General features: G+C 37.9%; 1 protein-coding gene across 3 annotated transcripts in view; it reads right to left on the reverse strand.

Annotated features, from left to right (window-relative positions):
* Sec16 (Secretory 16) overlaps positions 1 to 14,320 on the reverse strand; it is a 753,833-nt gene that overhangs the window by 679,513 nt on the left and 60,000 nt on the right. For all 3 annotated transcript variants that reach the window (XM_067137541.2, XM_067137539.2, XM_067137540.2), the window contains exon 3: positions 10,665 to 10,807. In XM_067137541.2, coding sequence (XP_066993642.2) covers positions 10,665 to 10,807 — 143 coding nt within the window. The remainder of the gene's footprint in view (positions 1 to 10,664; positions 10,808 to 14,320) is intronic.

Here is a 14,320-nt window from a genome sequence, read left to right on the forward strand (position 1 = left end):
CTCCTTCGAAAGATTCACTTGGGAGGGCTGTTACGTCTACCAACATTTTCCTGTTACCTTTCTCGACCAAAATGTAAACTGAGTTTTGATTTTGTTATCCCAACTATATCTTGTTATCTTCTGACTGTTTCTTTTTTTCGAAACCATGTGTTACCAATGACCAGCTCATTTCCTCTACAAAAATCTACCAACCATTAAACTGCCTTAAGCAATCAGTGTATCGACTAGGTGGAAAATAAATAGTTGTGAAGGTTTTCAATTGTCGGTGGACTCTTACGGGAAAATATGCATTAATTGGCAAACAATATTGGCATTGCAAATTTCAGTGCATCCAATGGCTGGATTGACCAATTTAGAAAAATAAGAAACCTTTTCAATACAATATATCAAGTAAATAATATTACATAAGGCATAACATAAACTATAATATGGTTTGTGGGAGAGTCAAATGCTGATAGTGACAAAACTGTGGAAGAGTAGATCAATGGATGATTGCAGAAGCCAATAAATATGAACCCAGGAACATTTTTAACCTAGATGAAACTGGACTGTTTTTCAGTGTTGCCCAGCAAGACTTTGACTTTCAAAAGGGATAAATGCTATCGTGGGAAACACAGAAAATGGGGTTCACAGTGATGTTGAGAGCCAACGCTGATGGCTTTAAGAAGCTCCAACCCTCTGTGATAGGGAGATCTAGAAGTCCTTGTTGCTTCAAGCATGTGCGATCACCACCAGCTCAACTGCCTATGATTTCAACCGTAAAACTTGGATGACCTCGAATCTTTTTTGACGACAGTTGGCTGCTTTGGATGCAAAATGCACAAAATAGGAAAATCATCATCAACCATTGTCCTGCACATCCCATGGGTGTCTGAGGAATGTGCAGTTAGAATTTCCACCTGGTAACTATACAAGCAAGCTACAGCCTATGGATTTAGGAGTTATACACTCCCGTAAGTCACTTTATAAGAAGAGCCTGGTGCAGAGGAATTTTATTCCTCATGGATGCTGGAGAGCATCCATCATTTTAAGTTTCAATACTGGATCTGCTTCACTTCACTGTGAAGTCTTGGAAGGCTTTGAAGCAGACTACTATCTCAAAATTGTTTCTTGAAAGAAGGATGCTTCAAGATCGTCCCAACTCTCAGCTGCCAGTGGAAGAAGAAAAAGAAGAAGGCCTGTTTCCTATAGTACGCAGAATGTTGCAGTCAAACTGCACTAATGGAAACTTTCTCTGGGTGGATGATGCTATGATAACTGCAGTGGAAAGAAGTGTGTAGGAGTTGGTTGTGGAACAGGAGCAGAGTCTCCCACCAATGACAATGAAGAAAATGAGCGTAGTGAAGTGATGCCTACATGTAAATATGTCATCTGTAGGAGGGGGGGGGGGGGAGGGGAAATATTTTTCATAACCTTTATGAACTTGAAAAACAAATAGAAAACATTAGAAATAAATGTAAACAGAGAATGATTCTGGACTATTTCAGTAGGAAGCAGTGATTGCGTAGTTTTCCACCTGGAATAAATGTATGTTAATGTTGTAAATAGGCACAATAGCAGTAATTAAAATGTTTCATCCAGAGAAAATAATTTATTTATTTTAGATATTCTAAGAAAGATAACCAGATTAAAAAAGAATACAGTAAAACCTTGTTAAGACGTTTCTGCAGGAGACAACAGAAATGCATGTGTTAAGTGAGAAAACGTCCTTCTGAATATACAAATAAAAACTATCTAACAGGGATATGGAAACACTAGATATGATTTTTTCCGACATGGAGGTGTTTGCATGTTACAAATTTCATGTTTGGTCCGTATTGAAATGTACATCAGTTTAAGATATTACCAAAATTTATTAGGATCGACCTATTCAATACAATGGAGTTTCCAAAGTTAGGATTTACATCTTATTACACTAAATTACTAGTGTAATATCATACCAACTTCAACCTTTTCTTCGTAAACATTTAAAATGAAGTTTCAATTGTAAATTATTATTTAAGAACTATAACAATATCTCACATTGTATAATACTCATTTCCAATCTTATATTCTCATTTTCATACTTTTTACCATGACAATCAGGATCCTGATTTTTATCTTTGAGGTGTGAGTGTAAAAAGGCTGATGATGCCCTTATAAAGGGCGAAACATGTCCCTTCAAATTTTAATGTAATAAGATGTAAATCCTAACTTTGGAAACTCAATTGTATTGAATAGGTTGATCTTAATAAATTTTGGTAATATCTTAAACTGATGGTGTTTTACGTCGTGTATCCGCGGGTACAATGAAAACTATATCTACATTTCTCAAGATGAGAGGAAAGTATTAAAAGGTGTGAAAAACAAGAGAGAACAAATATGAAAACCTTTTCTGCTGGGGCTTATAAAATGACAAGTGCAATGAATGGTGTGAAAAATACCAAACAACAAATATGAAAACATATGAATAGGGGCCAATAAAAATATCCAAATATTATTGCAGATCACACTCTTTCTAAAACAAATGTTAGTAGAAGCCTTTTATTTTGGAGCAGTGGGCTATAAAACATTATTTTCTGGCCACACTCTTAGACAATGAATTGGAGATTATACTCGGCCATGTGCGATTGTGACAGAATTATTTTAGCCACCATTTTGAAAACTTACAACCTAGTCGAATCGATTGAGTCAAAACTCGAAGGTGCCGAGTTCAACATTCGTGACCTCCGCGTACTTAAAAACGCGGATGCCAGTCCACTTTCTGAAAGATTTGAATGTTGTCTTCATTAGAAAGGAATTTCACTTTTTCCGTATCCATACCTAGGTTACCACAAGACAAATATGCACCACACTAGTCAATATAACACGATTATATTCCTAATCCAGATATAGGCTACCGTATCACGTGAAAAACTTCACTGTACCACTCAACACAAAATAAATTTCCAACTTCTGAATGGAATGCGAAACACAAGCACAAATAGACTCACTGTGTTATTCAGCAATCTTGGTGCTATGATATACTAACAATTTGTTGGTTGTTTTGATCCACCTTTTCAATACGAATTAGTTTGTGTTGCTAGGTCGTAATGTTTTACAAAAAACAATATATATATATATGAGTCTCCACCTTATCAATACAAATTTATTTTACATTAAGCAGGTAAATATAGTCAAGACTAGTTTCGACCCCTAGGGGGTCATCCTCAGTTGACATGCATTAAAAATGTATTATTTACAAAAACATCACATGTAGTGGTAAAAGCTTAAATTAATTTGAACTGATCATTAATGTTGGTATGTCTGGTACATTTGGGCTATTGTATGTGTCAATTTTGAGTTTTTAGCACACAATGTGAAGGTAGTTGATTGACTAGTGTGCATCATCCATGAAGACATATTATTTTTATGCTACTACCATCCATTTTTTTTTTTTTTTCTTTTTGGGTTATACAATGTGGAATATACATACATTTGTGCAAATCAACAGTGGCAAGTTTAACAATATACATTTAAAATTGGTTCATAAATTACACAAATTGGCTATTGATTAGTCATATGAAAATGTAGGACATTGGTTTGAACACTTTTGACTGAAATATCAATGTAACACCTTACTGGCATATATCTTAAATGCTAAAATCAGTTTATAAAGCCTGTTACTCTTGATTGAGTCTTGGAATAGGGTTAATTTTTTTTTTTTTAAATAAAAACTATTTGCTTAGTATAGGCATTAAATAATGCTGTTAAAATGGACATATAGCTAAAACAGTGGTATATGTATGCCATATATGCCTGGTTAAAAACACATTACATTAATGTTATTGATATGTGGTGCTACATGTACATTGTTTTGGAATAAATGGGGTTGACGAATTGTTCACAACAGTCTTAGATATAGTGTTCCGATAAAATGGGTCCGTAAAAATATTTTTATATGTAAAAAACGGTTAGGTAAGTATTTGAATAATCCGCTGCAGATCAGGTAATACTTAGTTATATATCTGGAGATATTTTAGGCAGCTGCTAATGTTGGAGTTATTAGAAATCTTGAATATATTAATGGAGCATGTTTTTCCATCCGTATGTCGTGATGTTTTAAGTTGATGACATTTGTCAGAACGTGTTGAAATTATGCGTCTTGATGCACGTTGATTTTATCATGGAAGCGTATATGTTGTAAAAACAAGATCTCAACAGGCAGCTACAAAGAATGCACGGTTCCAACACCTTACATACTGTACCTTGTTTTTACAACATATACGCTTCCATGATAAAATCAACGTGCATCAAGACGCATAATTTCAACACGTTCTGACAAATGTCACCAACTTAAAACATCACGACATACGGATGGAAAAACATGCTCCATTAATATATTCAAGATTTCTAATAACTCCAACATTAGCAGCTGCCTAAAATATCTCCAGATATATAACTAAGTATTACCTGATCTGCAGCGGATTATTCAAATACTTACCTAACCGTTTTTTACATATAAAAATATTTTTACGGACCCATTTTATCGGAACACTATATCTAAGACTGTTGTGAAAAATTCGTCAACCCCATTTATTCCAAAACAATGTACATGTAGCACCACATATCAATAACATTAATGTAATGTGTTTTTAACCAGGCATATATGGCATACATATACCACTGTTTTAGCTATATGTCCATTTTAACAGCATTATTTAATGCCTATACTAAGCAAATAGTTTTTATTTAAAAAAAAAAAAAAAATTAACCCTATTCCAAGACTCAATCAAGAGTAACAGGCTTTATAAACTGATTTTAGCATTTAAGATATATGCCAGTAAGGTGTTACATTGATATTTCAGTCAAAAGTGTTCAAACCAATGTCCTACATTTTCATATGACTAATCAATAGCCAATTTGTGTAATTTATGAACCAATTTTAAATGTATATTGTTAAACTTGCCACTGTTGATTTGCACAAATGTATGTATATTCCACATTGTATAACCAAAAAAAAAAAAAAAAAAATTGGATGGTAGTAGCATAAAAATAATATGTGTCTTCATGGATGATGCACACTAGTCAATCAACTACCTTCACATTGTGTGCTAAAAACTCAAAATTGACACATACAATAGCCCAAATGTACCAGACATACCAACATTAATGATCAGTTCAAATTAATTTAAGCTTTTACCACTACATGTGATGTTTTTGTAAATAATACATTTTTAATGCATGTCAACTGAGGATGACCCCCTAGGGGTCGAAACTAGTCTTGACTATATTTACCTGCTTAATGTAAAATAAATTTGTACTGATAAGGTGGAGACTCATATATATATTGTTTTTTGTAAAGTAATATCTATCAATACGGAAATGAAACTTATAAACAACAGTAGGTCGTAATGTTACAACACTAATTTACCGGGACATGTTTCGCTTTATTCACAAGCATCACATCAGCCTATACAATTGTCTCAAGGTTTGTCATATTTGGATTGTTGTTACAAATTTCATTACAATGAATGTAAATCTAATTTCAGTGATAACAATATTTAAAACATAGGAATAATATACACATTAAAAATTATGACAATATGATTTGCAATGTTAAAATGGAGTAACTCTTAATTCTAAAACACATTGACGTCCAAAACACATTTTTTACAATTTGAAAATTTGGCTAAAAATTGTTTGCAATGTTAAAATAAAATTGATTCAACTATAATTTGGCATTAAAATTTGAGTCATAAATATAAATATTGGATGTTAATATATAGGAGCCATAGTTTCTAAAGTGCGTTGGTTTCTAGAATACAGTAACATTTCATCCAATGTAGAACCACAACAGACAATAGTCACAGTAACGCAATAAGGTCCACAAGATTCTGTAGCAGCAGGCAAAGGGATGCTTCTTTCATTCTATATCTCGAAAGAAACAAAATCAGATACTCAAAATTTGGATTGAAGCCCCTTTTAACCATAACTTACATTAAAACAATCAACTTCCAACGGAGAGTCTGGTCGCTACAAACAAGAATTAAATATGTCAATACTTCCTCTGATCAAATTGCCAAACTGCAGCAGCAAGCCTCATCAAATCTAGAAGCCATTCTCCAACAAACCCAAGACTTCATGATGCAAAATTACAGTCTTTTCAAATAACATTATTTAGAGAGCACAATTCTTAACTAAAATTCTCAATACTGAAATGTTACCGTATTCTAGAAACCAACGCACTTTAGAAACTATGGCTCCTATATATTAACATCCAATATTTATATTTATGACTCAAATTTTAATGCCAAATTATAGTTGAATCAATTTTATTTTAACACTGCAAACAATTTAGCCAAATTTTCAAATTGTAAAAAATGTGTTTTGGACGTCAATGTGTTTTAGAATTAAGTTACTCCATTTTAACATTGCAAATCATATTGTCATAATTTTTAATGTGTATATTATTCCTATGTTTTAAATATTGTTATCACTGAAATTAGATTTACATTCAATGTAATGAAATTTGTAACAACAATCCAAATATGACAAACCTTGAGACAATTGTATAGGCTGATGATGCTTGTGAATAAAGCGAAACATGTCCCGGTAAATTAGTGTTGTAACATTACAACCTACCAACACAAACTAATTCGTATTGAAAAGGTGGATCAAAACAACCAACAAATTGTTAGTATATCATAGCATAGTTCAATACGGGTCTAATCATGAGATTAGTTGCATGTAATCTTGGTGCTAACCGGCAAGCAAAACTGAACATTCCTGATGCTAACAGCTTCCTCCCCGAACGTGCAACTTATCCTCTGAAGTTCAGGAATTTAAGGCCTTTTTCCATAATCACGCAACTGCGGTGACGGATCTTACCCGAGTTGGAAATCACGTTTCTAATAATAATAATAATAATAATAATATAATGCTATTTGCTTTACATCCCACTAACTACTTTTTAAGGTCTTCGGAGATGCCGAGGTGCCGGAATTTAGTCCCGCAGGAGTTCTTTTACGTGCCAGTAAATCTACCAACACGGGGCTGTCGTATTTGAGCACCTTCAAATACCACCGGACTGAGCCAGGATCGAACCTGCCAAGTTGGGGTTAGAAGGCCAGCGCCTTAACTGTCTGAGCCACTCAGCCTGGCAATCACGTTTCTTTCACAAGGGATGACAAATAACATTTTACAGGGCTGGGAAAAAAGTGATCGTACTAAACGGTAATAGCGAAAATGCATGATGCAATAAGTGAGATATTTTTTATATAGATATAATACTATGACAACTGGGACTTTGAATTTTGACGTGCTATGTGGGAAAACGTGTTAATGAGGAACATAGTAACAACGTTTCACTGTATTTTAACTACCTACCGGTAGCCTTCTCCTGGTCAGTGTATGAGCAGAATAACAAAGGCAGTATAGTATCAGTATGGGATGACAAAGTACCCAAGAGAACGAAATTAACATTATATAAACAATATTTCATACCAATTGTAACATAGACTAGAAACGCTGGTAACTAATAAGAGAAAAGATAGTAAGATCAAGCAGCAGAAATGAAATTTTTAAGAACATCGGTTCAAAAGACAAGATGAGGTAGAATTCAAAATTTTAAAATCAAAGAAGAGCTAAATATAGAACAGTTAGAACAGAACATACAGAAAGCAAGACTGAGATGGTTCGGGCATGTAAAAAGAATGGGAAAGGAACGGGTAGCAAGAAGGGAATTGGAAAGAGAAGTTAAGGGAATGAGACCAGTTGGAAAACCAAGAAGAAGGTGGATGGATCAGATTTGGAAGGACATTAGAGAAGCTGGATTGGATGTGGCAGAAGTAATGTAGCAGGAAAAGTGGAAGGACAGAAAGGAGTGGAGAAGGCTTGTTAACCATACCCGGGCGACTGGAGTGGGACATCGATGATGGTGATGGTGATGATGATGATGATGACAATGATAATGATATAGTATCAACTGTTAACTTACACCGAACCTTTATTTGAGGTAAGTACTAAGACTGAAATACTCTATAAATTAATAAGATGCATTTGTGTAACATTTCCCTCCTTTAATTGTGTAACCTCGATTTTACGTTCCCGGAAACTAACATTTTCTTGGACTATTCGTTCAAATTATATGGTTCCGTGAACAACCTAATTCAATCATGTTTTAAAAATCCTGCATAATCTATTCCTCGAAGAAACAATTTTCCACATCAACCACCCAGAAATTTCAGTACCATCGACACTAAATCCTTGATCAAGCATTTATCAAGAAACATTTTTCACAAAAGGACGGCTACGACACACCTATGGATCTTGGCATTAACATCCCGTCATTGCAGTTTTTAGAGCAAATACTGTACTGGGAAAGCGACTGGTGGTGAACTTGCGTAAGGGACTATCTTAGCATAGCATTTGGCTAGAGAAACCTCGGAATAAAGCGGAGTGTGGCCGCAAAAACTGGAAGGAGACAGAGTGCATTTCGACATCTCTACTTGGGAAAAAAAACAGATCAGGTGTAAGGCTTTTCAGGCGTTTGCTCTATTAACCAGTGTTTCATCTTAGGTCTGACACTAGACTCATCAGAGTGGGATGTGTCAGACCCTACCCACTGGCGCTGGGGTGTATGCAGGTGACCTTATTGATGATGATGATGCTTGTTGTTTAAAGGGGCCTAACATCGAGGTCATCGGCCCGGTGAACTTATCAGAAGCCCATTGTAAGAGGCACAGTCTGATAACTGCATACGGGAGATAAATCTCCACAATGGTTCTTATAATGGGCTTCTGATAAGTTCACCTGCATACACCCCAGCATCAGTGGGTAGGGTCTGACACATCCCACTCTGATGAGTCTAGTGTCAGACCTAAGATGAAACGCTGGTTAATAGAACAAACGCCTGAAAAGCCTTACACCTGATCTGTTTTTTGACATGTTCTATTGGTGGAAAAATATCTAATTCCCTCTATGGGAACTTAGAATTTCCACCTCTACTTGAAGACAGAACACGTTTTGTCAAATGTTCGTATTTGTAAAACATGTAAATTACATCCACATTTAGATGTTTATTTTCGACATTTTTTTTATTGTATCGCCGAACAGATTTTCGGCACTTCTCTCAGGTCACTATATAGTCACTGGACTTTCAGACAGGAATCAAAATTGCTCCTTCCTAACACACATCTAGTATTTTAATATGATCAAACACAATTTTGTTCTCAAGACCAGAACAGACCTTTCCCCTTACATATATAAAGCAATCCTTATAAAACCACAGTCTTTTATATGCAAAGCATAACATTTAAAAAGTTTGTATCATTTCTTACTTGTACTGGCTTGTGCGAAGTGCGATTTCTCAACGTGTTTTCCAACTGAGCTCAAGGTCATGAATAAACCAAAAATTCTGGTGTTCTGATTTTTTTTCTTCTCTTTCCAATTTGCTTGTGATGAGCGATGAGCAAAATGGAATATAATGCATTCACAAACTTTTAAGAATTGATACTTACATTCAAAACCATATTCTCAACTTCACCATACCCTTTACAAGTTGATGTAGACCTAAGTTATGCAGTAAAAGACTTCCAGAAGCTTACTACAATCAGTATATAAGTGACCAAAATATTGGAAAATTAAAAAGAAGGTATTTCACCGTCATGTTATGTGCATTTGTAATGCTTGTGCTTTATTTAATTAGATTAAATTAAAAACAACTCATGATCAATTGTTTTTCGGCTTGGCTTTATTTATTAGATATTTTTGGAAGAGCTTGGCAGATCAATGTTGCTGACCTGAGAGAAGTTTTCACGGGAAACAAACAAAGTTTCCCTGGTAAAACCAAATGTTAAGTATCAAAATTTTTAACTTGTGTAACTAACGTTTGAACCAGGCCCGGCGGTTTAGCCTGCCTGCCTCTCACCCAGAGGCCTCGGTTTCTATTCCCAGCCAGGTCAGGCATTTTTACCGCGTTTTAGGGCTGGTTTTAGTCCATTCAGCCTATGTGATTACATTTAACTGAGGAGCTATTTAATGATAAGATGGCGAACAGGGTCTACAGAGCATGTATTAACGGCCACGAGGATTCATCACACTGACCGTGCATCACCTCATAATCTGCAGGCCTACGGGCTGATCAATGGTCGCACGGTAGGCGAGCTGTAGTTTGGTTTGGCTTAGGAATGTTCATAAGATTATAATGATATATATTATTGTGATATTTATCCATATTGTTAATGGTTTTAATTTGTTCCTGGATTTTCCGCTTTCCCGTATTGTGCACTTTTCCCCTGGGGTCCCTCCAAAAACAAAGAATTGAGGTTCCACTGTACAGAACATTTTTACATATATATACACACGAGCCGTTTCCCATGATTTACACTTACCCCCTCCCATTTACACCCGTCTTCTTTGGATCCGTTGAAAAGTGTAAGAAGGGTAATACTGTATAAATATTTCACAAAGCTTAAAATTTGGATGTGGGGTTATTGAATATCAGGGATTATTCACAAGCATATAGTAGTAATAAATACCAAAAAACACTGCAGTATACCATCCTTATATGCCATGCATTGCACTGGTTATTACTTATCTATAAAATAGTAAGAACTTTTCTTCCACATACAAAACACACCTCTCATTTGTTCATTTTAGATATTGTCACATGACACATAAAACCTATGCAATATCACACTTACTGAAACATAGAATATTGGTACTGCTGTTGCCCATAGGTGGAATGTGAGTGTGATGGAGGAGGCTGCTGATAGTGTTGACCCCAGCTGCTGGGACCACCTGTTACTCGCCGAGCCATCTGGTTGTAGCTCTCTTGCCAGGACCGCTATAGAAGACAATCTTCTTTTTATAACATACTTTTACACATTACTTACACATATTATATAAATAATTGCTCAACTACTTTGTCTCATGACAACAGACAAGTCATTTCAGAAGTTGAATTCTCATGTTTTCTTATTTCTACTCTGGGAATAGAAGACCTTCAGATATAATACAGCACAAAGCACTACCGTAGTATGATGTACACAAAACCAGGAAAATCTTAATGTTGAAAATTCCAAGACAGAAAACTACCACTCAACTTTGGTTTCTATAAAGTACCTAAGTTTTACTTTGATCTTCATAACACCAGGGCAAAAATAAGAATATAGTTACTTTGCAGATGATTACTATACTTCTAGATTAAAAGCAACCAGAGCCCTCATTCTTTCACCATTTCCTTAAATGCTTGTGTTAGAATACTCTAGTATTCTCTAAACCAGAGCTTTACAAATGCTCGAGATTACACGTGTGGTGATGAGACCAGTAATGGTGGTGGTGGTGATTTTTGTTTTAAGAGGAAGTACAACAAGGTAAATCATCCTCTCTGAACAAATTAGTGGAAAATAAATTTAAAATAAAAACAAAATTATTTACTCAACAAAGGAATTTGGAAACCCGGTACAAAAGGAAACAAAAAATAATTTAATTAGGCCAAAAAATTACCAACGAATCAAAAGGGAATGAGCATTCCCTGAGGAACAGTACATTTGAAATTTACACTTAAGAAAACAGAAATTGCAACACCATGAAGGCATTGGTAATGTGTGTTGATTTTCAAGATATGGAACGATGCCATGTAGGTATGTAAACGATCAAAGTTTCAGACCCATTGGATTGTTGCTACAGGTCTCCCCACGTGATTGGTCACGGAGAAATCAACTCCAGTATACGGACTCTGGTGTAGCGTAGTTGACTTGCAGTCTGCGCAGTGAAGAGTTCCCCGTCAAACATGCCTCGACGACAGAGAAGAGCACGCTATCAACAACTGTCGCCGTTTGAGAGGGCTCGGATAATTGGGCGGTGTGAGGCTGGATTATCGGTAAGGACTGTCACTGCACGTGTTGGCCGACAGGCATCTACGGTACAACGCGTATGGCAGCAGTGGTCAAATGAAGGTACCCACACTCGTAGACCTCGCACAGGCCCAGCGCAACAGACAACTGTGAGAGAGGATCGCCGCATCATTCGGATGGCCCGGATGGAACCCCATGCAACAGCAGCGCAAATTCAAGCAGCTGTGGCACCCCACGTTACACAACAAATAGATGGTAATCGCCTCCGTGCAACTGGTTACGAGCCCGTGTTCCTGCAGAAGGTGTTCCATTGACCCCACAATAGCGACATGTAAGGCTGGCCTGGTGTCGAGAAAGATCAACGCGGGTCGACGAATGGCATAGGGTCATCTTTAGTGATGAATCGCGCTTCTGTCTTGCCCGCAGTCACCGCCGGAATCGTGTGCGCCGACATACCGGGGAGAGGGGCCGGCAAGATCTTATTGTTGAGAGGCGCACAGGGCCAACACCAAGCATTATGGTCTGGGGAGCTATTGGCTTTCATGTGAAATCAAAATTAGTGCTTGTTGAGAGCACTATGACTGCTCGACAGTACGTTGATAGGGTACTCAATCCAGTGGTTGTCCCTATGATGGCGAACATTGCTAATGGGATGTTTCAGCAGGGCAATGCCCGGGTTCACACTGTACGCATTTCCAGAGAAGCTCTCCACGACATCACAATCTTAGAATGGCCCGCCAGATCTCCGGACCTCAGTCCTATTGAGCATGTGTGGGACATGATGGGTCGACTACTGGCCAACCGTCCTCAGCCACCCACAACTCTGGAACAACTGACCCATGCAGTGCAGCAAGCATGGGCCACAACTCCTCAGGAAGCGATCCAGAACCTTATTGACTCAATGCCTCGGCGAATTCATCAATGTACTGCAGCTCGTGGTGGGGCACATCCTGTACTGATTGTTGCCCAAACTTGCGGTCAGAAGGACCTGAAAGTGTAATCATCGAAGTACAACCGAACACTCGTCCTGCATGTTCAATTGCAGCAATGTAGCACCACTCCTTCTGGGTGTTGTAATTTCCATTTTCTTCATTGTATATACCCTCGATTAATCCACTGTCGCACATAAAGCTGATGACGAGATCAGCAGCAGACGCGTCATCGGCTAGTATGCGTTCGAGTGTTTCCTGCAGGCCAAGGCTCCATCTTATGCCAGAGAGATCGGCGCACTCTGTGAAGATGTGGGCCACGGTACATTCAGCACCACAAGAACACACTGCGGGGTCTTCCCCTTTTAGGAGATAAGAGTGGGTAGATCGAAATGACCTATCCTCAGCCTACACAATACTATGGCCTCACTCCATGAAAGACGGAAAGAGAACCACCACACGGTAGTTGTCTTCTTAATTGCTCTCAGCTTGTTGGGAATTCAGATATCTAGCCACTCCGATTCCCAGGACACCAAAATGGTTCGACATAGCTGAGAACAAAAATCTTTAGCAGGTACATTAACAGGCCTTGGAGGTAAAAATACCGCTTCCTTTGCAGCTTCATCTGCAAGTTCGTTTCCTTGCAATCCCAACGTGGCTTGGGAGCCACGTGAAAGTGATTCTGGTGCCAGCATCACTTAACCTGGCTAGAAGGACATGAATCTGCTGCACCAGTGGGTATTGTGAGAGAAACAGGCTTCAATAGATTGCAGAGAGCTTAACGAGTTGGTACACATCAGAAAGAGGTTTCTTTCATCACCCAGTGCAAACTGCAGAGCCTCTAAGATGGCGTAAAGCTCCGCAGTATACAGGCTACATACACTAGGAAGAGAGATCTCCGTGCTTATATCATCGGTGACAAAAGAGCAACCACCATTATCTCCGATTTTAGAACCATCCGTACAGATATGTTTTGCGGCCGGATATTGGTGAACGAAGTCTTGGAAATACCTCCGATAAACGGAGGAATCTGTGTTCACCTTGGGTCCACAGAGTAGATCTAGATGTATATCCGGTCACGGAACCAATCACGGAGGTACCTCGCTGAAAGTCTGTTCAAGACCACCACCAATATCGATATTTAAATCACTACACAAGCTATGAATTCGAAACCCAACTGGCCGTGTGGCATTCGCCGGTTTTGGTACCTCTGGTAGTATTGGGTACTAAAGATGCATTGACAACCTGGATGTAGTGGCATTTCACGAATTTAGGCAGCATACGTGAGCAGTAACTGATGCCTCCTTATCCGTAAAGGTGAAACTTCCGCTTCAGCGAGTAGGCTGGGAAAGGGGCTAGTACGGAAAGCTCCCGTTGCCACCCTAACTCCACTATGGTGAATACTGTCTAAAAGGCTCAGCGTAGATTTTGATGCCGAGCCATAAGCAGCACTTCCATAGTCAATTCGGGAGAGAACCGTTGCCGCGTAAAATCGTAGTACCGCACGGTCAGCCTCCCACGAAGTACCGCTGAGAAAATGAAGCATGTTAAGTCTCTTCATGCAGGCAACTT

This window comes from Anabrus simplex, chromosome 1 (genome assembly GCF_040414725.1).
Source record: "Anabrus simplex isolate iqAnaSimp1 chromosome 1, ASM4041472v1, whole genome shotgun sequence".
In the NCBI taxonomy this organism is placed as follows: domain Eukaryota; kingdom Metazoa; phylum Arthropoda; class Insecta; order Orthoptera; family Tettigoniidae; genus Anabrus; species Anabrus simplex.